Raw genomic sequence first — 26,178 nt, 5'->3', positions numbered from 1 at the left:
CTTCAGAGTGGAGAATAGGAAATCAACAGTTGTCTTCCTACTCACCAACCACAAACATGGTGAAAATAACCAAGAGCAAATCCCATTAACAATTGCCTCAAAATAGAAATGCCCAGCTAACCGAAGCTGTGAAAGAACTCTACAATGAAGACTTTCAACACTGAGGGAAGACATTGAAGGTGACACCAGGAAAAGGGTAGACCTACTATGCGCATGGACCCAACAACTGCCCTGTGAAATTTCTTTATCCCCCTAGGCAGGAGCACTCCCCGCAATAGGTCAGGTCGCAGCTCAGTGTCTCTGCTCCCACCCAGATCCAGGAACTCAGCAGGAAAACAGTACACAGACACGTGGACAGTCTCAGTAGAGACCCACCACCACTCTTCAGTCTATCAGAGACCCTCAGCCACTAGTCCCCCAGTGGCCACTGACAAATAGAAGGCTCTGGGGCTGGAGAGATAGCTTCTCTTCCAGAGGAACTGAGTTCAATTACCAGCACCCACATGGTGGCTCACACAACCATCTGCAATACCAGTTCCAGGAGATTCAATGATCTCTTCTGGCTTCCATAGTCACTGTCTGCATGTAGTACACAAACAGACACCCAGGCAAAACCCCACACACATAAAATAAAAACAGAAGAGCCCGATTCTAATAGTTTATGCCAAGAAAGGCTATCAGTAAAGGGGCAGAACCCTTTAAAAGACCAGTAGGAAAGTCAGCATTAGAAAATATATTCTGCATAGAATATTGATTGGTTAAAGGCTTCAGTACAGACCTGAGAGAGCGGCTTCCTGTTGGCACAGTTTATGCCCCCAATGAAGACCATGTTAGGCATGATGGGCCTGGGGTAGTCGAACACAAAGTCCCCTCGGAACAGCCACACTGATGCATGGCTGAGAACCTCCATCAAGGACACCTCTCTCTGCAAAAGCTCTGAGGCAAGACTTTCATACGGAGAGAAAGATACACGACACAGGTACTTCAAGGCGAGAGGGTACAGCATATTTTTGGTCCTTTGTAGGAAGTTCATGTGGTCAGAAAGTCTTGTGAGTAGACTTGGAATATATGAGGGAGGGTTTGGACATTGTGTGGCCTCATAGTCTATGCCACAGGGGATATACCGCAGAAAAAACACAGCAGGAATCCGTAGGTACTTGGCCAGCACTGCCCCACAGGGGAAAACCGGGTCCGTTAAGACCATATCAAAGGAGCTGGAGTTCAGGTGCCGGATCAGGGTCTCATTGTGCAGTAGATTCTTGCAAGACGTTAAGAGAGTTGCTGATATTTTTTTCAAAGCCTCAGATGTTTTAAAGAATGTCTTCACAGAATTTCCTGTTTCAAAGATCAGGTTAATGTTTTTTATCATTTGTCGCTTATATCTTTGGTTAGTGTGTGGAAAGGCATAAGTTTTGAGGGTGAAGAAGTCCTCTCCTTTGATGTGAAGAGTCACGTCTGGAGCCAGGACCACAATCTGGTGGCCTCGGGCATGGAGCTCCTTGGTGACATCCCTCATGCTCAGCCAGTGACTGCCCTCCAAGGGAATCACCAGCACCTTCCCACCTTCAGTCCGGGGCAGGGCACAGAGCAGGAGCAGCCCCAGCAATCCTTGCAAGGGCACATGGAACCCCGCAGCCATCTCTGTGGAAACTCAGGGGAGCTGATCTTCCTCACCAGGCTATGCCTCTTGCTTTTGTTACTGCGTCTTATCTCCAGTCCTGTGTCATTGGCACAGGCCCCCAAATGTTAATTATTGAAGAATAAATCTATCCTTGGCTCCTGTCCAACCCTACTTCCAACCAACACAATATTGATCTTCTTATTTCTTTCTTAAAAACTGTGACAGGACACTCCTCTCTCTTTAGGGGACATGCCCGTTCACATCTTGTTTTCTCTCAATTAAAAACCAGCAAGGCTGTGTATACCCATTTCATTTCATCACCTCATTCTCTGCTGGCCATATTCTAACAGGCTGGCCCTGAGCTCTGATCTACAATGTAGCATTTCTGACTGTAACCCTGTTAGGTAACTCTCTAAAGCATCGCTTCCCCTCCACAAGGAGCACTCAGTACACTATAAGAACCATCACTAAATCAGCTTGCCCCAGAAGAAGGATTTGTGGCTCTCTGGTGAGGTTCGTTTACCTAGGTATCTCTGGAATGAGCAGGGAACAGTTTCTGAAGCTGCTGGTTGTTGTCAAGTGTGGGAATAAAGGAAGATATTTCAAACTCAAAATTAGATGACTTGACTGTAGAGCAAGGTCTCCTGGGAATTCTGTGTGCACTCGTGGATACAAGTCACTAAGACCTACGCCAGTCCAGCCTAGGCAATGGCGTAAAGTGGGCTTAACAAGCTCTGTTTCCCACAAGCTCCTCACTTTGCATTAGCCGGGGATATGGCTCAGTCTAAAGTTCTAGTCTCCCAGATGTTGGGCTCGCAGGCTTCCGTATTTACCCTGAGTCTTCCAGCCTCTGAGTCTTCCCAGTGGAAATTGCAAACCTCCAGTATTCAGCTACACCTCAATACTTTAACTCGCCTAAGGCTGTTAGAAGAAAGGGAGAGATCTTTGGAAAGATTAGAAATGGAAGAAATAGAACAAAGTTCTTAAGGAATGGCCACTGCCTGAACCATAAGCTGGGCGAAGGCACCCACAGAGACCTGACATAGTGACTTCTTGCTGGGGTGTGTACATCACCAGGACCTCATCCCAGGGATAAACAGGAACTCTTAAAACCACATTGAAGGAACTAGAGCTTAACGCCTCGTCAGAGGCATGTCCTGTAGACTCAGGCAAGACTTCATATGGAAGGCAGATAGCTTTTTTCAAATATGCCAAATCTTAGAAGTGTTTTCAGGTGTTTCAGACTAAAGAGTTTTTGAAAACCACCATGTAACTGTGCTTGTCTTCTTCCTTGGTGTAAGAAACGGTGTAGGCTTCCAGGGTGGAAAAAAACTTTCTCTGAAGTGTGAATTTACCTCTGGAGCCAGGAGCACAGTCTGGTGACGCCCTTGCATCTCCTAACGCTCAGCCAGTGGCTGCCCTTGGTGGGAAACACTGGCATCTTTGCATCTTCAGCCCAGGGCAGGGCACACAGCAAGAAAAGAGGCCTTGTGAGCCCTCACATGGGCACATGGAGTCTTGCGGCCTCCTACACAGTTTCTTCATCTTTACCGTTAGCACCAGGCCACCTGGGAAAGCGGGTTGGCACTGGACAGCATGGCACTGCCCTGAAGTTAGTCACTGCAGAATAAACCTACCCTGTCCTTCACCACCGCCCTCTTTCATAGCCTCTTCTTCAGAGAATCCGATCTTCTCACTTCCTTCCTAGAACAATTCCCATGAGCCACTGCTCTTCCTAAAGACACCCCAGTTCACCTCTTTTCTTCCAACTCCTGGGAAAGGCTGTGGGAAACTCATTTCATTTCATTGCTTCCACCCCTGTTAGCCACATCTAACAAGCTGCCGCTGAGCTCTGAATAAAGCCTGATGCCTTGGACCCCAGTGTGATCACTGGATGTAATCCCAGGGTTTTGATTTGAAATGTCCCATTAAAAGGCTCATTGTTGAAAGCTTGGCCCCCACCTGGTGGCACTAGTGAGTCAGTGGATAAAGAGGCCGCCGACTCTCTCCAAGGATTAATCCATGGGTAAATTTTTTTTTAAAGATTTATTTATTATGTATACAGTATGTATGACTGCAGGCCAGAAGAGGGCACCAGATCTCATTACAGATGGTTGTGAGCTACCATGTGGGTGCCGGGAATTGAACTCAGGACCTCTGGAAGAGCAGTCAGTGCTCTTAACCTCTGAGCCATCTCTCCAGCCCCCCCATTGGGTAAATTTATACTTGACTGTCCTTTAAGGGAGCAGGGTAGAGATGTGGATGTAGGTCACGGGATGTATGCCTTTAAATGCTGTCTCTTCTCTCTGAACCTCTCCTCTCACCGTCCCACTCTGTGTCCCGGCTGTCGTGATGTGAATACCTCTCTGCCATGATGTTTCTGCCTTGCCAAAGGCCTACAGAACACGGAACCAGCCTGCTAGAACTGATGCTTCTCAAACCACGAGTGAAAGCAACCCTTTCCTGCTTTGACCTGTTTCTCTTAGGCCCTCATCAGCCCAGGACAGTGTTGGTGATCCCCCACATCCCTAGGTGGGTCTGTTGTGCACTCACTTTCACTTCCCAGACAGCAGTCTTACAGGGACTGTGCTCTTTCTGAAGGCTGAGAGCAAAATATTTAAGCCAATGCTTGGGGTTTCCGCAGTTGGTTAGTGGCATGTTAGGACTGGACTCAGCCATAACTTGATCCTACAACAGTGGCAGACTTTGAAAATGGGAAAAACCTTTTCCCTAAGTCCACGCAAACCAGCCCATTGCCATGCAGGGGGCAGAAAAGAAAGAACTTGACAGAAGCCAGCTTTCAGCTGTCTGACAGGATGAAGTGACTGTACACATCTGGGAAAGTCCATTCTTGCAGTACAATTTATGCCTCACATAAAGACCTTTGCAAGTCCAGGTGCCATGGGATGGTCACCACGAGCTGTCTCACCATCCCCCATATTCATAGATGAAGATCATATAAGATATGAAAGGAAGCAATTGAAATGAGCTAAACATGAAGCAAGCTCTTAATTTTCTGCAGAAAAGCCAACAGGGCCTAAACATAGCGTCACAAACTAGACAGTGTTGGAATTGTCTTGGAAAACTATTAGTGCTCTTACAGTCAGACCTGCAGGCTGGGACATGCACACATGTGAGAGGTCTGTAAGATTTGGTTTTGACACAGGGCACATGAATGAGATCTGTCAAACAACATCCAACGGTCTCTGAGGTATCTGGGCAGCTGCTTCCCACATGCTAACCGAATGAGAAATTCCAGCATAAGACTAAATACCAGGGCTTTTAAAGCATCAACACTTTGGACAAGGAGGTCTCACAGTACCAGTCACTGAGCGGTTTGCCTGTTGTGGTGCTCGGCTTCAACTGTCAACACAACCTAGAATTGTAGTGCAAATTCCAGTTGGTCTTAATAATAAAAACTTGGGGTCAGATATCAGGGTAAATGCTGAAAGATCAGAGAGACAAGGGAGCAAGCCACAGCCACCTCTCACCTCGCCAGCTCCTCAGCCGGAAAGGTGCTGAGCCCTGACTCCGCTCACCTTACATTCCCCTCTTCTCCCAGCCATATCACTTCCTGTTTCCTCCTCCCTAGTGCTGGGATTAGAGGCATACACCTCCCAACTACTGGAACCAAAGGCAGGAGATCCCAAGTGCTGGAATTAAAGGTGTGTGCCACCACTGCCTGGCCTCTATGGCTACGTTGTGGCTAGCTTTGCCCTCTGGTCTTCAGGCAAGCTTTATTTGTTAGAGAACAAACAAAATATCACCGCCTAGAATCACCAAGGAAGAGAGGGGATTATCTATTTGGGGTTGCCCTGTGTGTAGTGGGGAGCTGTTTCAGCTTTGACCTGGAAGTACCACCCCTTTTGAGGCTTGGGTAACTGTTATGCCTACAAGGCAGAGCCAAGAGAGGACCCCTAAAGACCCGAGATCCGTAGGGGCTGGCTCGCTTGGTTCCTGGATCCTGGACGCTGGAGGTAGACTGAGCAGAGTTCTCCAGAGAACACCGCTGGACTGCGCTACACCTTTCCCAGACCCTGTAACCTATCCCTTTACTTGTAAGTTATCCCACAAAATAAACCTCCCTTTTAACTACGTGGAGTTGCCTTGATATTCCTACCAATACCTGTGGGCATGTGTGTGGGAATTCTATTGAGTTGACTGATTTTGGAGGACTCGTCCCACTGTGGGTAACACTATTCCCTAAGCAGAGTAACCCGAGCCGTACAACCGTGGAGAGATCCAGCTGAGTACAAGCAAGGAAGCAAGCAAGCAGCATGCATGAACTCATCCACTGTGGATGTCACATGACTAGCTGTTTCAAATTCATCCCTTTGACTTCCCTGTTATGATGGACTGTGACTTGGAATTTGTTAGTTAAAATAAACTCATTCTCCCTTGAGTTGCTCATTTTTTGGGTGGAGAGCATGTTATCTCAGCAAAAGAAATGGAACTAGGGCATGGGAGAGGGAGTTTTTCCTTTGAAAAAGTTAGGGATGGGAGGCGGGATGGCTCAGTGGTCAAGACCACTGAACGTTTTGCCCGAGGACCCAAGTGCAATTCCCAGAATCCACATGATGGTTCACGCACATGTGTAACTACAGTTCAGTACTCTTGACATTTGCCACAACTGAAGTGCAGAGATGCCAGGAGTTTGGGAGACAGCCAGAGCATCCATAGAGGGCTGAAATTTGAGAGATGTTTTTCCTAGGGCTGCAGAGCCGAAGAACCCGGAATGTGGAGGCCTGGAGTGTGTGCTTGGCCTCTCACCTTTCTAGAGGCCTTCGGTCCAACTCAGGTGTGGGCAGGGCGACACTCCTTCTGAAGTGTCCAAAGAAGCACCATGGCCCTGCCTTTTCAGCCTGTGGTATTAGCCTTAGACAGATTAGGGGGAACCCACCTTGTCTGGGGTACCATTAAAAATCACTATGGTTTCAATGGTATACTAATGCTAAAATGCTCTCTGGTGTTTTGTTTTCAGAAAACAAGCAAGTGCCGGGGGATAAGGCAGACTGATGCCCGTGCTTAGCAGCTGATGTATCTCCATGGTGACCTGACAATCTTGAGTAAAATGACTGTAGTCTAACAGCCAGGCAGACGAGGCCTAAACCAGTGCCAACCAACACACCATGGATGCTTTGAGACACCACATTCAAAGACTGCAAAGCTGATTGCCTTGTCTCCTGAAGACAAAGCTTCCACCAGGCCCGTCCAGGGTGGTTTGTACCAGAGGATTTGCTTCCATGAGGGTTAGTGAACTCCAGATCCCCAAAGAGTGCCTCACCCCAAGCCCCTTGGCTAGCACTTCCCTTGGCGGGGCTGAGGAGCTGCTGTGATTGGTGCTAAGGAGGCAAGACTGCGATTGGTCTGTTCATAGCTGATGAGGCAAGGCAGTCTAGGATTGGTTCAAACACCTCTCCTTGGGCTGCTCAGGCTCCCTTGGGGAGCTGTCTCGGGGACCCCCTCCTGTGAACAGCTGTTCTTGTGCATTCCTTTCTGGCCCCAGGAGCATCGAGGGCTGAGTGAGTAACATGGAGGAAGCCACAGAGGCAGTGGTAGCTGAGCGCTTGCAGACCTGTCCTGTCCACGGCTAAAAACAAAGGAGCCAAACAGTTTGGGAGCTTCCGGAAGGCAGGAAAAAGAAGGGGGTGATGAGTGGGGACAGCAAGACAAGATATCCCTGAGACTGGAGACAACCGGCTGTGAGGTGTCAGAGAAAAGAAAGTGCAGGAGCCGGCTACGGGGGAAGCGGTCCAGAGAACATGAAAGTCTTCAGGACCAGGGTCTCGGACCTCGACTCATTTTTAACTGTATTTTTAACCTTTTGTGTCTTAGGAGGTATTTAAAGGTATAAAGATGTGTTCCTGTTTCCTTCTACCTGGTTAATATATGACTAAGTGCCATGAGGTAATTTGTCTAAATGAGTAACATTTTAAGATCCTGGGGCATAGTCTTCAGCCCACTCCTCCCTCCCTCCCTCCCTCCCCCCTCCTCTCCCCTTCCTCCCTCCCTCCCCTCCCTCCTTCCCTCCTTCCTCCCTCCCTCCCTCCCTCCCTTCAATTGCAATCCCAATTCACCCTGTAAGGAAGCCTTGTGTGTTACACCAGGGGCCCGAGTTTCATTCCCCAGCATGGAGAAAATTACAGCAGGAGGTGTGGCACAGCCATGCTGTGTTCTTAAAGGAGTGGAGGAGGTTCTAGTCGGTCAGCCTGAACCCACGGTTGTGCAGAGGGGAGAGTTAAAAGCAGCCTCATCCCAGAACAGACCCAGGTGGAAGCAGGAATGGAGACATCCACCAGGGGGCGCGCAAGAGCAGCATAGAGAAGGCCGGTCTACAGGATCATCCAGAACTGCCTGTGCTGGGGAGGCCCATGCCCTGGGCGCCTTGAAGACACAGCACTCTAGAAAGAGTTCTCTGCGGTGGGTGAAGCATCCCAGCCCCCGAACTATGTCTAGTAAGCACCTTTCAGATGGCCATGGAGAGGGGTGGGAACAGACCTGTGCTGTGGATATCACTCTATATAAATAAAACACTGATGGCCAGTGACCAGGCAGGAAGTATAGGCGGGACAAAGAGAGAGGAGAAAAGGGGGAAACAGGAAGAAGGGGAGAGACACTGCAGCCACCGCCAGGACAAGAGCATGTAAAGATGCCGGTAAGCCACCAGCCACGTGGCAAGGTATAGATGTATAAAAATGGGTTAATTTAAGATAAAAGAACAGTTAGCAAGAAGCCTGCCACGGCCATACAGTTTGTAAGTGATATAAGCGTCTGAGTGATTATTTTTAAGTGGATTGTGGGACTGCGGGGCTTGGGGAACCTGGAGAGAAGCCCTCCAGCAACAGACCTGCTCTGCGAGGGTACCTATTCCATTACAGAGGCTTCTTCACTAAATTACCTCAGTGGTACTTTAGTCATATATTAACCAGGCAGAAGAGAATAGGAACAAATATTTACACCCTTTAATACCTCCTGGGACACTAAAGGTTAAAAAAAAGTTTAAAATTAGCTAAGTTGGGTTGTACAGATGGGTCAGCACTGGCTGTTCTTGTAGAAGGCTGGGTTGTGTTTCCAGACCCTTCATCAGGGGGTTCACAGCTGCCTTACTCCAACTCCAGGGGATGCAATGCCCTCCTCTGGCCTCCGGGGCACCCACGCCACGGACTCTCTGTCTCTCTGTCTCTCTGTCTCTCGGTCTCTCTGTCTCTCTGTCTCTGTCTCTGTCTCTCTCTCTCTCTCTCTCTCTCTCTCTCTCTCACACACACACACACACACACACACACACACACACATTGAAACATTTTCTCTTTGAAAATATTCATTTCTAAAAATGAAAAAGACAATTAAGAAAATGGCAACATGTATCTGACAAAGACAGTATTTAGAATGTACGAAGAGATGTCACAATTTAAAATAAGTAAAACAATAAAAGTGAATAGAAGATCTGATAAGACAGCCATCTGGAAATGTGCTCAGGAACACAGGAAGAGCTGTGCAGGGCACACAGCATTGCCAGCCAGGAAGAAGAGGTAACCACGGTCACTGAGATGAACTTCTAGCACACTAGAAAAGTCTGCTAATAGCACACGTTAGCAGGAACACAGAGTAATCCAGACTCAAATAGAATATTGTGAGGTCTATGAAATGGGGCAACTGCTTTGCAAAGCAGCTTGGTAATTTACTGGGGAAACGTGGGATTCCGCAATCCCACCTGTAAGATTTACCCAGGAAAATGGAAAGTGTATAGCCTGAGGAAAACCAAAATGAGGTATTAAAACAAAGCAGCCACGAATTGTTTGTGAAGAGGACCAGCGGGAGGTGGGGGAGGGGCTGTGACAACAGAGGATCCAGAGGGTTGGCAGTCAATATGAGCAAAGTCCAAGATACATGTGTGTGAGACAATCAGAGAGAGTGAAGCGCCATTGTTTGGCACATGAACACATGGGAGCATGTTCCTCGGGGCAGCAGGAAACAACCACAAAGTGGAGTTAGACATTTTTTTTTTTTTTTAAGATTTATTTATTTATTATGTATACACACCAGAAGAGGGCACCAGATTTCATTACAGATGGTTGTGAGCCACCATGTGGTTGCTGGGAATTGAACTCAGGACCTCTGGAAGAACAATCAGTGCTCTTAACCACTGAGCCATCTCTCCAGCCCCGGAGTTAGACATTTTTAAAACTCCCCACAAAGGAGATCTAGGGCCAAGAGGCTTCATGTGGAAATCAGAAATCCTACATGTACACAATCAGCTCCAGTTCTTCACAACAGTGGGGGAGGAGAGAACGTTTCCAATTCATCCTCCAAGGCCAGAGTTAGCCTGCTACCTCACAGAGATCAAATTGTTTTATTGAGGTAAAACTCAGCATACGAGCGCTTTCCATCAAGCCTGACTCCTGGAGTTCAACCCCAGAACACACACGGTGACAGAATTAATTTCGGCAAGTTGTCCTCTGATGTCCACATGCACGCCCATGGTGTGTGCACCCTTACACTACACTAAATAATTACTTTTAAAATGTATGAACCTTCCAATGTCTTTCCTGAATATATGCACAAAAATCCTCAGCAAAATAATGTCGAGCTGAATCTAGTAGCACACAGGAAAAGTTACGATAGGGTAAGTAGTAATGTCCCCAGAAAACGTAGCTGGCTTAAGATCAACTGCCGTATTACACTTTGTCACAGAACAAAGAAGAAGCCACATTTTGATCTTAACAGACACAGAAATGCATTTGACAAAACCAGCAGCTCCTGTATAGTAAGAATTACGAAACAAATAAGTGACAGTTGGAAACTGTCACAATGTTTTAATCTGAGAATCTACATGTAAGGGTAAAGTGTGAAATGTTTTTCCTCCAAGACTGGGAACAAAGAAAGGACATCTTCCTTCCTCATACACTCTAATTAGGCAATTAAGCAGCAAAAATAGATAGAGGAGGATGGATGGATAGATAGACAAATAAATAAATAAATAAATAGATAGATAGATAGATAGATAGATAGATAGATAGATAAATGAATGAATGAATGAATGAATGAATGAATGAATGAATGAATATCCTCCAGGGCTGGAAAGGAAGAAATATAGATCTCTATTTGTAGCTGGCATGATCTTCTATTTAGAAAATCCTAAGAAATCCACTACAAACTTTGGCAATAAATAAATCCAGCCAGGTTACAGGGTATATTACCAATTTCCAAAAATGGATTATATTTCTGTACACTAGTAATATGCAATTCAAAATTAAAGTGAAACAACCCATTGAAAAGTACACCAAGAACTGAAATTGCAGGGACCGGAGAGACAGCTCCGCACTCCGGAGCACTGGCTGCTCTTCAGAGGACCAGACTTTGGTGCCTGGCAACTCTGTCAGGGGACTCAGAATTGACTGTTACTTCGGCTCCAGGGGATCTTACACCCTGTTCTGGCTTCTGCAGGCACCACCCACACATACACACACCTCCACACAGACGCATGCACAGATGCTCATAAATAAAATATCTCCATCACAGATTAAAGCATGAGCCTTAAATGAGAAGTACAAAAGAGTGTTGAAAACTCTTCAAGAGGACCCAAAACTGCCAAAGAACACCCCACATTCATGAAACAGGACCTTTGATGTTGTTAAGACGGCAGCGTTGGGGATGTGGAAGAAAGCTAGGGTGATGGATGGCTCACGAGGTAGAGCAGGCCTGGGGACTGGAGTTCAGATCCCTGGAAGCCACATACAAACCAGATGTGGACGCATACATCTGGAACCCGGGCACACCTACAGAGAGATGGGAGGCAGAGACAAAGGAATCCAAAGGGCTCGTGGGCCATCTAGCCTGGCATTTGCAGCAGTGAACAACAGGAGATCCTGCTGGAACAAAGCGGAAAGGATGACTTCTGATCTCCACATGGGCACCATTGGGCCTACACCCACATACACTCTGACCCCCACATGAACACCACTGGGTCTACACCCACATACACTCTGACCCCCACATGGGCACCGCTGGGGCTACACCCACATGCACTCTGACCTCCACATGAACACCACTGGGTCTACACACATATGCACTCTGACCTCCACATGAACACCACTGGGTCTACACACACATGCACTCTGACCTCCACATGAACACCACTGGGTCTACACACACATGCACTCTGACCTCCACATGAACACCACTGGGTCTACACACACATGCACTCTGACCTCCACATGAGCACCACCACATGCACTCTGACCCCCACATGAACACCGCTGGGTCTACACACACATACACTCTGACCCCCACATGGGCACCATTGGACCTACACTCACATGCACGGAACCACATGCACACACATACACATCTCTTACACACGTACACACATAAAAAAGGAAACTATGAAGAAAAATAATCTGGTAAGAGATGAATACGTCGGATGCACAGGTTACAACTCAACCACAACTGCAGAAACATCTAGAGATGTGCAATGGCCTTGATGTCCCCTCCTCCAAACAAGACATGGAAATGGCCAAGAAGCCATTGAAAGCGTGGTGACCACTGAGCCATTATGGAAGAAAGCAAAAACTCTGAGACAGCATTCAGACCTACTAAGATGGCCACACATTTTAAGTGGGAAATAACAAGAGTTGGCAAAGATGCTGAGAAGCTGGAAACTTCCTTTCATTACTGGTGGGAATATAAAATGGTGAAGCAACTGTGGAAAAAAAAATCTCAATAATTTAAACATAAAGTTACTAAATGGCCTAGCCATTCCATTCCTGAACATATATTCAAAAGAACCAAAAATGCATTCAAAGATTCGTACCAAAGTATTTATAACAGCACTTTTCTTAATAATGGAAACTATTCAAATTGTAGAAACTCAAATGTCGATAAACTGATAAAATGTAAGCTAGTCATACCCACACTATTATTCAGCCAGAAAAGTGAAATTCTGATACCTGCTACAAGGTGGATGAACTTTAAAAACATACAAAGACAGTTGACACAGAAGACCACAAATTCTATTTGAAATGTCCAAATAGGCAAGTCCATGGAGACAGGGGTAAAGGTCAGACTGAAGGGCTGTCTTTGGGAATGGCTGCTGTTAAATGACGAATCTGTGAACCACACACAAACTGTCCTAGTTCGCTTTAACTGTAACACAGCCTACAGTCACCTGAGAAGGGAGTCTCAATTGAGGGGTTGCCTAGGTCAGACTGGTCTGTGGGCATGTCTGTGGGAGGTTTTCTCAATCCTTAGTTGATGTAGGGGTGCCCAGTTCACTGTGAGCCATACTGTTCCCTGGGAAGGTGGGCCTCATCTGTATACAAAACTATGAGCCTGCATGAGCCAGCACGCAGCTTCCCCCAGGGCTCCTGCTTGAGTTCTTATCCTGACTCCCCTCAATGAGGGACTATGACTTAGAAATGTAAGCCAAAGAAATCTTTTCCTCACTTAAGCTGCTATTGGTCAGTGTGTTTTATCACAGCAACAGAGAAAAAACCAGGGCAAAAATCATTAAACTGTAAACATTAAATGAGGGAGTCTATATGGTGTACAAATTATATCTGAGAGTTTTTTGGTTTCTTGTTTATTTTTGTTTTTGGCTTTTTTGTAACTCACTTAAAAGAGAAAGATTAAAAATATATGTACAACATTTTTACAAACTTGAAGTCATACATCTGATCCAGTATTACCTAAATTATTAGCTAAACTTCTAGCTATTTGGACAGTGATGCTGAATAAGGAGTGGGGGCCTGGACTCACTCCAGCATCTATAACTGATTAACAGAAAATCGAAGCCAAAGTGTTTTATAATCTCCAAAGAAAGAAGCCACAAATCACAGGCATTGTAGACACTGGGTTGAATGACCTGCTTTTAAAAGTGCATGAGTAGAATGAGTCAGCATTTGGGTGGGGGTGTGGAACGAGGAGTGGATTTTTAAAAACTCGAGGCTTTATTTTATTCTCTGTGATATACCCTCTCTATCCTCCCCATATCTTCTCCATTTCCCCATCTCCTTCCCACTCTCTCTCCTCCCCTCCCTTCTCTCCTTCTCTGCTCCCCCCCCCAGCTTTTGTCCTTCACCCTCTCCCTCATTCTCCCATTTCCTTTTTCTCTCCCTCCCAGGCTGTCCTTGAGTTCATCACCCACCCACCTAGGCTTTCTGTGTCCTGAGTGCTCAGATTGCAGGTTTGTGGCCCCCTGTTAGACCAGTGCCTTCTTTTAAACAAACAAAAGCACAGAGGTAGCTCTTCCTTCCTTCCTTCCTTCCTTCCTTCCTTCCTTCCTTCCTTCCTTCCTTCCTTCCTTCCTTCCTTCCTTCCTTCCTCCCTCCCTCCCTCCCTCCCTCCCTCCCTCCTTTCCTTCCTTCCTCCCTCTTTCCCTCCCTCCCTCCTTCCCTCCCTCCCTCCCTCCTTCCCTCCCTCCCTCCTTCCCTCCCTCCCTCCTTTCATTCCTTCCTTCCTCTTTCCCTCCCTCCCTTCCTTCCTCCCTCCCTCCCTCCCTCCCTCCCTCCCTCCCTCCCTCCCTTCCTCTTTCTCTCCCTACATCTTTGTTTCCTTTGCTCTTCTTTTTACTGTGATGGAATTGCACCCTGGGACACATGCTAGGTAAACACAAGTGTGCTCCCATTTAGCTATACCCCAAGGCCCAGATCAGATATTCACAATGTTTACAGCACTGTGCAACCACTAGTCTACTTGGCTCCAAGCATTCTCATCACAGCAGGTGGGGAAGTATCAAAAAGGCTCTTGGGGTCTGTGCAAGGGTTTCTCTCTGATGAAAATCCTAGGTAAAAGACAGGAGTGGCCTGATGCCCTTCAGTGGTTTTGAACTAAAAACTCACATTGTTTTCCAAAGTAGTTGCATACCCTAAATCATAAAGAGATGCTTGCTCTGACCACCACATCTTTCTGATAAAGGTCAGAGGGCAAATGACCAGATGTTGGAAGCCACACACATCCTGCCACAATCTTCCACAGTTGTCAATACCCCTTTAAAACGATGCTGACCATGCTTATCACTTAGCTCTGGACCATGTGAAAGCAAGACTTTGGGAGCTATAACCTCTGACCTTTGTTGGCTGACCTCCCACTTAGCGCCCACAAACTAAGCATGGGACGGAGCTGGTTGAAAGGGTTTTGATCTGGATCTGTCCCCTGAGTCAAATTTTCACCTCTGTGGACTAAACGTTTCTAAGGCTCACTCAAAGGTTCCGAGCCTGTCACCAGATCACTGAACCAAAGCCTATTTTCTCCTGATGCCAAGCAAGGACCCTGTGTTCATCCAGCCTCAAGGACACACACCTCGCTACTCTGAGCCTGGCACTCCCTTGCCTACCACCATGTCAGGAGAGGCAGCTGATGTCAAATACAGAAGAGGGGGCAGCCGACAAGAACCGTATCTGCCTGTGGAGAGATGGCAAACAGAAGACAGGCGTCCACCCACCTGAGACAGTTCTCCCTTCTTCTTGCAGTTAGTGCCTCCAATGAAGATCATGTTAGGCATGACTGGCCGGGGGAACTCGAACACAAAGTCATACCGTAACAGCCACACAGAGTTTTGGTGTAAGATCGGTAGAGACACGTCTCTCTTGAGGAGTTCTGAGGCGAGGACTTCATACTTTGAATACAGACAATAAAATAAGTAGTTCTCTAAGATGTTAACAACGAAGTTGGCCACCCGTTGGGGGAATGTCATGTGGTCTGAGAATTGGGTGTAGAATCTGGGGACATAGGACACGGGGCTAGGACTTTGTCCATGCATGTGCTCCAGAGAGCATGGGAAACCTCTGAAGAGGTAGACAGAGGGCAGGTTCAGGTACTCAGCCAGGATCACACCGCAGGGCATGGCCGGGTCTGTGAACAGGGCATCAAACTTGCTCTCCCTGAGGAAGCCGAGGGTGGCAGAGTCCTTCAGGAGGCTCTGGCAGCTGAAAAAGCACAGGTCGATGATAACCATGTTGTTCCTGTATTCTCTCAAAGGCGCCATCAGCTGTGAACGGGGAGCAAAGTGGTTGTTTCCAAAGGTGCGGAAACGGGTCTGCAGCTCTTCAAGGTCATAGGACACGGGGAAGGTCTTCCTCGTGTAGTGTTTGGATTCTCCCAAAAGCAAGTTGACTTCTGGCACTAGCACTGTGACGTCATGTCCCCTTTGACTGAGGTCCTCCACTATCTCCTTCATGCTAAGCCAGTGACTTCCGTCCTGGGGGACCACGAGCAGCTTGTCACCTAGAACCGAGCCCCAAAGCACTAAGAAGAGAAAGCCTGCAGGAACTCTCTGAGCAGCAGGAAGAAGGCAAGCCATCCTAGAGGAAGTTAGACAATAGCAGTGAGCACTCCTGAAGCCACAGGGCTCTGGCTGCTCCCTCTAACACACGCGGTGATTTGAATACTCCCCGCCTCCCTCTCCCTGCTCTGAATCATGCCCTCTACTACAAAGAAAGAGAAATTAATATTTAACCATATAGCACATGGCTCGCTTTCCCCAGCTTATCAGCCTTCCTTGGAGATTCTAGGTTTCTTTATCTCCACTAATGGACCTCTCCCTCTCCAGTAGATCTTTGCTACTATTTAAGGACAACCTGGAGGGGCTCTGGGGGCCCCAGCAGACGGCACCTTGTGAGGTCGATGGAGGAACGGCTCCCTCTCTCAAGGCCTTGACACTTTCTTGCCAACCTTGTTCACAACAGGGAGAAAGCACTAACTTAACAGAGGACATATTCAATGCTCAGAGCAACACAGAGCCCTGTCCTTCTCCAAATTCTTAATCTTCACCTTCTCCTGTGTGTCTGGGTCCATATGGCCCTATCTTTAGAAGGATTCCAGTCTTACTATAGTGGGACCCATCCTAAGGACCTCTTCTTCACTAGCTCCAGCTGCAAAGACTGTGCAACCAAGGTCAACTTGGGAGCTTCTGGGCATTGACTTCACTGTATTTTGGGGAGACACAAGTTAGGCCTTAAGCCCCACCCATCTTCTCACACGGTACAAAGCTCAGAATGCAGTCTGGCCGCCCATCTACCTGCAAGAAACTGAGGGTGCTGCCTAAGCAGAGGATATTTCTAGTGACTTTTGTAGCTTTTGAAAGAAAACTACAATTAGCTACTGCTAGCCCAACTGTTCACAAACTATGGGACTTAGAATTCCTTCATGGTAACAAATGGTGGAAAATGAGGATAAGTTTAGTTTAAAAACTTAACTGAGGGGTGGGCTGGAGAGATGGCTCAATGGTTAAGAGCACTGACTGCTCTTCCAGAGGACCCGGGTTCAATTCCTAGCACCCACATAGCAGCTCACAACTGTCTGTAACTACAGTTCCAGAGGACCTGACACCATCACACAGATATACATGCAGGCAAAACACCAATGCACATAAAAGAAATAAATCTTAATGAAAAAGAACTTAATTGGGGGTCAGGGATATAATTCAGATAGTAGAGTGCTTGCCTAGTCAGTAATCCTTGCACCAGGGAGGTGGAGGCAGAAGGATCGGAAGTTCAAGGTCATTCTCAGCTACATGGAGAGTTTGAGGACAGCCTGGACTACATGAGTGTTTCCCTCAAAAACAGGAGGGGGCCCAGAAGATAAGGCTCAGCAGTGAAGAGCAACAACCGCTCTTCCAGAGGACCCAAGTTTGATTCCTAGCTCCCTCACGGCAGCTAAAAACTGTCTGTAAATCCAGCTCCAGGACTCGGATACCTTCTTCCGACCTCTGTGAGCAGTGCATGCTCATGGTGCACAGATTTGCGTACAGACAAATGCCCATACACATACAATTAAAATAAATAGGATCTCAAAACAAATTCATAAAAAAGAACTTAAGAGGATTTTATTTGCAATTCTAGAATCAGTTGGCACCTCAAATAAAGTGAGTGCTGCAGTGAGCCAACCTGGGAGACAACTGCCAAAGGCCTTCACAACCCTCTGCATCACGCTCTTCACGGTTAATGTAGTCAAGGGGGCTACTTTAGAAATTAAAGTTGACATTCCCAGACACACACAACCAAATACCTCCTAGTTAACTTATACAAACAAGAATAAACCCATTTTGCTAACATAGTCTGTTGGGGGACAGAAATCTGTCAAAGACTGGCCTTGTTTGATGTTTTCTCAAGTCCATTTAATGTCTGGCCTCCTGGGTAGCAGGTGGAATCCCTAATTTCCTTCATTTGTTCTATTGCAATGCCACATGCCCTGCTGCTTCCAGAAAATTCTACAGTATCCTTAGGAGAAGATGCTCTTGGAAAAAGGAAATAACCGTTCTGGTGCTGCTATGAGAACAGTGTGGCCTTTCACATGTCCTAAAATGGGCTCAAAAAGCCATAGGACTCCTAGATTGTATTTGAAACCTGTTGTTTGATATTAAGGGTAGATAAACATTCCGGCTAATGGCCCAAGCCTTTCTTATTGATGCATGCCATTGATCTCAATGACAGAGCCCCGGAAAGTGAAATCTACAACATTGAACAAATATGATGATCATGTTCCAGTAACAACAGAGCTCAGGTCACATGTGACCAGAGGTGTGCAGCTTTCTAAGCCTCCTTGTGCTGATTTAAATGAAAATGACCCTGTAGGCTAATAGGGAATGGCACTACTTAAAAGGATTAGAACAACCTCATTGGAGGAAGTGCGTCAGTGGGGGTGGGCTTTGAAGTTTCAGATGCTCAAGCCTGGCACAGTATCTCTCTCTCCCTGCTGCCTGCCAATTCCGATGTAGAACTCTCAGCTCCTTGTCCAGCACCGTGTCTGTCTGTGTGCCGCCATGCTTCGGGCTGTGATGATCATGGACTGATCCTCTGAACTGTAAGCCAGCCCCAGTTAAATGTTTTCCCTTATAAAAGCTGCCATAGTCATGGTGCCTCTTCACAGCAAAAAGTCGGAACTAAGACACTCCCCCTAGACGACATGCATAATAACCAAGATGTCAGCTCTGATCATCCCCTTTCCTTGAGGCTCTTCTGCTAGTGTCCCATCTGTGATAGCTTCCCTGGTAAGCCCATGGTCAAACAGGCCAGCCTGTCACTCTGGAGCGCCTCCCCTTCTTTGCCATCATTATCTCACCTACTGGTCGAGCCTGACCCGAGCTCTGTTGTTACTGGAACATTGTATCTCTTCGGCTACCAGGAGTGTGCACCCCACGCAGGGTCCATCAACACTCCTTTCTCTTTCTATTGCCTCTGCAGCGTCCAGATCAGTGTCTGGCATACAGGAGGCTCTCGGTTATTTGTTTGTGGGAAAAAGGACTAGCTTTGGGGCTGCCTATTCATTTTATCTGTGCGCTTCATTTTCATTCACGTCGTAAAAGTTCACTCAAGGAAGAGCAGGCCCAGAATCAGCTCCCTTTTGAGGAGCTTGTCCCTGACTCTTGGACACATGTATAAAGGAAAAACCAACTGTTATGTATACACTCATTCACACAGCACTTGTGTTACCAGACTGAGGAGGGGGGGTCCTCCCACCCAGCTGGTATGTATGACTCAACTCCGGCACTTAGCGGAGCTGACAAAGTCCTCGAGTGCAGGGCTCCGTCCCACAAGGCTGTCTCCCGTTTCAGACACCCACAGCTCCTGGACTGCCACAGGCCAGCGGCTCCTTCCCTGGGTTCTGTACGCTCTCGTAGGACCGCTCACAGAACTGGCATTACTCAGCTAGAGGCTATGACAGTAGGTGTCAGCAACAGTGCAGCAAGACACAGACAGAGTCGTGCAAAGGGTGTGGGGGCGGGGCAGTTCCCTTCATCAGCCTGGCAGCTCCCCAAACCCATTCCCTCTGTGTGTCCACGTGCTTCATTATGCAATACACGGGCTCGATCACACTATTGTTGACCAGTAATCAGCCCAACCCTCAGCCCTTTTCTTGGTCCTTCCCTCTAACCTCAAAGCTCCCCTCCTTAGAAACTTTACAAAAGTCTCCCTTTAACATAAGCTAAAAACAAAAACAGAAAACAGCTTGTTACAAATAATGAGCCAATCTGTATTTTTTTTTTTTTGCCCTCCCTCCCTCAGGAAATTACAGGCATCTGTGAAACTCTGGACAGGAAGTCAGGACAAAGACCCATCTATTCCAAATTCTGTATTATACTCTCACAACACATAATCTGTTACTTGCCTTTAAGATATTAAGGTTAGAGAAGTGTGCTTGTAGATAGCATGTGATGAGGGCCCCTGGGGAAGAATCAGAAATCCGGTAGTCTGCTTTCAGTCAGCCACCATCATCCAGTGAAGCAATTCAGGCCCTGAACTCCGGGTTTCCCAATCACCACTGAGGAGGGAGGGGCATGTTCTGCCTGAGCCGCACTCTGCTGAGGGCGGACCAGGGAGTGATGGATGTGGAAAGCAGGCTGTCCTGAGAGAGGGTGTTCTTTGCTTCACAGAACTCGCTCACCAAGACCTTGTCACGCACATGCATACTCTGACTTGCCAGAGCTTGCCTCAACCTTGGCACCCTAGTGTGATGGGGCTCAGGAAAGCAGATTAAAAGGGCCGTCCTAAGGGCAAGGCTGGTCCCAGGAACACAGCCAAGATGACAGATCTTTGCTTAAGACATACAAAGATTCCACTGAGTCCAGGCTGGGGAGAGGCATCTTCGGGGTTCTTTTTATTCAGAATGAAAAGAGACAATGCGAGGTGCCCACATCCTGGCTCTGTCTACACAGCAGTGAGAAAGCCCTCCCCAGAGACTCACAAAGGAAGCGCACCCCAGTTCTATCCTTCCTGAGAAGCCGAGCAGGGTTCGTTCCACAACAGCAAGCACTCTGGAGGAAGAAAGGCTTTAAGAAAGTTGCTATGGTTTGGGAGAAGTAAGAGGAACTGCAACCTCAGATTCTTTATGTCGACACACACACACACACACACACACACACACACACACACAGACACACAACACACACAGACACACACACACATACACACACACATACACACACATACACACACACACATACACACACACATACACACACATACACACACACACATACACACACACACACATACACACATACACACACACATACACACACACAGACACACACACACACACACACACACACACACACACACACACACACACACATCTTACTGAGAGGCCCATGGCCTGCGTCCTTCTGCTCAGAGTCCTGGGTGCTGGAAGAAGGAAGTCCTGCTCCTGTTCCCAGCAGGCCCAAAGGGACATGGTTGAAGGCAGGAGGAGGGCAGGAGAGGAAAATCCAGGAGCTGTCACAGAATAGCATCACCAGAAGGGTGCCTTGCAAGCTTTGACTCACGAGATTTGACTCAACTATTTCTTAGACTGCTCTGTGCATGTGTGTGTGTGTGTGTGTGTGTGTGTGTGTGTGTGTGTGTGTGTATGTGTGTACATGTGTGCACACAGACACAGGGGTGTGCAGGTGTGGGCATGTGGGGAGTGTTTCCGTACTTGGCATTAGAAAAGGGAGTCTGGTATGACTGTTACTCTTAAGTTTGAACCCTGAAGAACTGCTGCCTGGGAGGCCCAGTCCTGCCGTGGGAGGTATTACAGGTCTCACCACATTCTCCCTGAGTGTACAGGGAAAGGTCAGCTTTCACCCAGGATTTCTGAAGAACAAACAACTCTGACATGGGGCACGCACCAGTGGAATGAAGGGATGGACTCTGGGAAGGAACCAGTCTCTGTGGACAGTGAGCAGATGTCCTTACCCCACCCCACCCCAAAGCAAGCGAAGGACACCTGGCATTTGGGGTAGGGAGGAGGTCTGAGGGTTTGGAGGGGATACTTTCATGGCAGGACCTGAGTGCTGTCTGGAAAGGTGAGCCATGTAGAGGAGTTCCCTTCTCAGGTACTCATCTTTCCAGATCCTTCTGATAACTACTGGCCATGGATAAAGGACCCAGGACCTCTAGGATGCCAGAGGACATACAGAACAATTCGAGACGTGAAAATCTGGATCCAGAACACAAGAACAGTAAAATCAAGTTGATTAATTGCCCCCAGGTTTATCTCTGCTGCTGTGATAAAACACACTGGCAAGAAGAAGCTTAGGGAGAAGGGCTCACTGTCACTCATAAGTCCAGGTTCCTGTCCATCATCACAGAGAAGTCAAGACAGCAGGGACCTGAGGCAGCCAGTCAGATCCCAATCAAAGGCAGAGGAAAATGAACGCATACATGCTTAGTGCTCAGGGAGCCTTCTCTACTTCTATACAGCCCAGGGACCCAAACCAGGGGAGGATGCTGCTGCTCACTTTCAGATTGGATCTCTTCCCATCAATTCCAGCAGCCAAGACAATCCCCCACAGACATGCCCATAGGCCAACCCAAGCAAGATAATCCAGGTGATTCTCGGTTGTATCAAGTTAGTAATTAAACTAACAGTCATGCTAATGTTTTAGTTCAGATCTGTATAACCACATAACAATATACTCCATTCAATTCATCAAGTTACATAAACAGTCCATGCAATGTTAGATCCTGAGTTTGGACCCCGACATCTACATAAAAATCCAAGTGTAGGGATGGGAGGAAGCCCTGAGTGAGTGATGTCCCTAGTGAATGTGTATTTTCACATGAGCATGGCCTGGGACCAATTGGCCCACGGTAAATTGGCAAAGCCATTATCTATATGGGACAGCTAAGAGGCAGAGAACCTCATATGACTTCAGCTTTTTTGTGTGTGTGTCTGTCCTGTCTTTATTTTCTCACAGCCGCCCCTAGCCAGGGTTCGCGTCCCCAAGCCTCAAAGGAGGCAGCATCCAAGCACCACAGCACATACCTGTGATCCCAGCGCTGGGGAGGCAGAGGACAGACAGAGTCTTGAGGCTCACCAGCCAGCCTAGAATCGGTGAGCTACAGGTTCAGTGAGACTGTGACTCAAGATGTAGTGCAATAGAGGAAGACATTTGATGTTGACTTCCATTTTTACACACACACACACACACACACACACACACACACACACAACACACACACACACATGTACACACAAATATATACACACACATACACCACACATGCACACCACATACACACATGCACACACAAATATACACACACACCACACACACAAACACACACACACCACTACCACCACATATATATGGGGACACACACACAAATACACACACACACACACACACACACACACACAACTACACAAACACTTTCCTCTAGGCAGTGTTTCCTTCTTATCAGACACAGGATCCAGGCTATAAATCCTGTTCTCTAGTAATATGAAACCTGTGTGGTTTTCCAAGAGATAACCTTCTCACCTGAAATGGGATGAAGAAATACATAAATCTAGATGTCACTCAGTGAAAATTTACCTTTTACTGATACTATGCCCCTGGTCTTAATTAAAGGGCTAGCTTTGAGATCTGAACACTTCATAGTGAAGGTGCCTTGCTTCCTACTTATCTATCAATAACTTTACATATAGAAGACCTTTCCCTTGTATAGATCCTCAGCAGATACATAAAATCATAGACATACAAAAACAATACTTATCTGTAAAACTATGGCTCAAAGCACTTATATTTTATAGGTCCACAGATATAAAATCATATATAGCTTTTATATCTATAAACACAGGAGTGGTGCAATGAGCCACTAACATCACTGCTGTTCAGAGAGTTCCAGGTCCCACCCTGGGAAAGAGGGCAGGGGTGCAGGCACGGCCTGGGAGTGCTTGGCACTTTATTAATGGGGAGGAAAGGGGAGGGACGAGGAGGGAAGAAAGACCTTTGAGCTGACTCACCCACCTAAGATCTTGCCATCTGCAACTCCCTTGCCAAAACAGAAAGGCTTGCTTCATGGTTTCCAATTTTGTTTACGTGTGTGGGTGTTTTGCCTACCTGTTTCTCTGTGCACTACTTGTATGCCTATTGCCCTTAGAGGCCAGAAGAGGGGCACCAGATCTTCTAGGACTTGAGTTACAGATGGTGAGCAGCTGTGTGGTTTCAGGGAATTTCCAGGTCATCTCTCCCACCCCATTCCTTATTTTGATACAACTAAATCTGTAGTCCTCTAATCTTGTAGAAAGACAATTATTTCACTTTGTCTAAAAAGTCATTTCCTCTCATAAAATTATATCAATTTATGAGAAAATATGTCCCAGTTACAAGGTCTGCTGGACCTTGTAGATTGTCAGAATAATAGATAGCAAAGAACAACCCACCCCTAACCAATCTGTACACTGAGATAAGCCACCAAAGATTAGGTACAATGTACTCACCAAGAATGTTATGCTTGTATTTATCAAGACATTTTTACTTGAAAGTGATTGCATCATAATTTAAACAGCCTGAACCAACACTATTATTTCACAATGTTTTAGAGGTGTGTGCTCTAGCAAAAGGAAATCAGCGCTATAGATTTCAGAAGAGGAGACTGTTCATATGTCACTATATGCCTAATGCCTTTTTAAAATTAATCAGAGATTAGGAATGTGGGGATACACAAGATACACAAAATGCCAAAAGCAAAGCTGTACTTCATCGATGACCACTTCAAAATAGAAAAGGAAAATCAACCATTTGTACCATAACTTCTCCCAAGCCAATAAAATGCCTAGGAACAAATTGTAATAAAAAGATATGTGCTTTTTATTACAACAGATATAAAATAAGATCTGAAGCAATAAAAAAATCAGACTAATTCTGAATAGAATGATATCAAAGAAAACCCCTGTTAATGTTTCTCAAATTAGACAAAAATATATTTCACGTAATTTTAACAGAGCCTTAGTGGTATGCTGGGATTTTGTTTGTTTGTTTGTTTGGCTGGTTGTTTTTTAGAATCCAATAAAACCATTTTAAATTTTAAGGAGGAAAGGGTATTCTGGAGCTCAACAAGGAAATTTAGAAAAATGAAAGTCCAGCTTAGGAACATATCTCCCAGACACTAACTTACTATGAAGCGTCTTAATCAGGATAGGTTCTGATCACGGGTGGATAAGCCAGTCAATGGGACAAGAAGATAACTGAGAAGCAGATGCAAGGAATTCGGAAAATTAAATACAATAAATAAGCATTTCAGTTTAGAGGCCAAATAATGGAACTAACAGTAAATAGCACTAAAGCTGTCCTTTGAGAAAACACATACCATGTACCCTTTACACTATAGTTTAAAAATCTCTTGCCAGAAAGTAAAATAACGTTGTCAACAGTGGAGGAATCGAATGCTTTAACCAGAGCAAGGAGAAAATGTGTGTACATGTTTGGCTGGTAAAGAAATTAAAAAGCTGAAGCACAAATGTTATCAAAGATAAGTTTATTTGATTTGATTCCTCCAAAGGAAAAATTCCAAGTGGGAAAAGATGAAAAGCCATCAGTGGAGAAATACACAGAACATATAACAACGCTAAGCATTAGTATGCCTAGTCCTCAGGGAGTTCAAAGGAGCTCATCATTAGATACTCCTGTCTTGGCTACAGCATGTGAATACATAGCTCACTAAAGAAGACCTGGAAACAACAGACATGCCCCTGAAAGTAAGCAGTGAGAACTAAGGTGAGTGCTATGTGGGACGATTTGCCCAGAAAAGTCAACAGACTTTAGAAGCTAGATAATATTAAGATTTGGAGATGATATGAAAAGACAAAAACTTCCACAATCTCTTCATGTTAGTGTGAAGATTTGAAATTAGTTTCTCGAACACGTTAAAAATGAAGAGGTGTATATACCTCCCAACCTACCCACCTTACTCTCTATGGGGATAAGCCAAGTGTGTGGAAACACTGAATGTATGGAGAGCATTTAAGAGTACTTCACATAGTCTCATTCTTAAAAAGCAAAAGTTCAGAAATCTCTATCCACACTGGCTGATCAAACAGAACTGTAATGTCACCAAAATAGAAACTTTTATCATTTAAATGGGAAATGTCAGGAAGTGCCTGGAATAATGTCTAGGACTTACTGGAAAATAAAAAAGGAAAAATAAAGAACATTAAGCCAACCCTGACACTGGATTCTATGTTAATTTCAGGTGCAATGATTTACATTATTCATGCGCAAGCATGCAAGACTTGAACAACACTCTTAAGACTGCTCCCATATGGAATAACTCAGAATTCAAGCAAGGAAGTTTTCGTCTCATTCTGGTTTTTGCTATTATTTTTTCAGAACGGTAATAAGAAAGGAAGCCAAGAAATGATAGATGACTACATATGTTTATCAGTAAGGACAGATTTATAAAATCTTCAGGTTTACATTAAAAAAAAAACTGACATGAAGTGATTCTGAACCAGAAATCCTAATTCCAGTGAATGTAAATGAGAAGATACAGTTGAATACAAAATTTCTTCTTTCTCAATGTCCAGAGCCTGATTCACCAGTGTCTTAGGGTTTCCATTGCTATGTTTAAATACCATGATCAAAAGCAACTTGGGGAGGAAAGGGTTTATTTTGTCTTACAGCTTATCACTGAGGGAAGCCAGGGCAGGAACCTGAAGGCAGGAACTGAAGCAGAGGCCATGGAGGGGTGCTGCTTACTGTCTTGCTCCTCATGGCTTGCTCAGCCTGTTTCTTATACACCCCAGGACCACCTATCCAAGGACAATGAACTGGGCCCTCCTAAATCAATCTCTAATTA

General features: G+C 46.1%; 1 protein-coding gene across 6 annotated transcripts in view; it reads right to left on the bottom strand.

Annotated features, from left to right (window-relative positions):
- Positions 1-26,178, bottom strand: part of LOC102916970 (UDP-glucuronosyltransferase 1A6) — a 117,594-nt gene that overhangs the window by 37,856 nt on the left and 53,560 nt on the right. Inside the window, exons 1-2 of one of the 6 annotated variants that reach the window (XM_006988639.4) lie at positions 19,724-19,873; positions 15,060-15,918 (exon numbers count right to left, since the gene is read on the bottom strand). The exons of 3 other annotated variants lie outside the window; for them this stretch is intronic. In XM_006988639.4, the coding sequence (XP_006988701.2) occupies positions 15,060-15,917 (858 nt within the window). In that variant the 5' untranslated portion in view covers position 15,918; positions 19,724-19,873. Of the gene's footprint in view, positions 1-778; positions 1,736-15,059; positions 15,919-16,228; positions 16,284-19,723; positions 19,874-26,178 lie in introns of those variants that run through there. 2 more of the 6 variants (XM_076549541.1, XM_042259795.2) reach the window with 2 other exon arrangements.

This window comes from Peromyscus maniculatus, chromosome 13, assembly GCF_049852395.1.
Source record: "Peromyscus maniculatus bairdii isolate BWxNUB_F1_BW_parent chromosome 13, HU_Pman_BW_mat_3.1, whole genome shotgun sequence".
Taxonomy (NCBI): domain Eukaryota; kingdom Metazoa; phylum Chordata; class Mammalia; order Rodentia; family Cricetidae; genus Peromyscus; species Peromyscus maniculatus.
The sequence above is the reverse complement of the archived record's forward strand: the minus strand, read 5'-3'. Positions and strand labels throughout refer to the sequence as shown.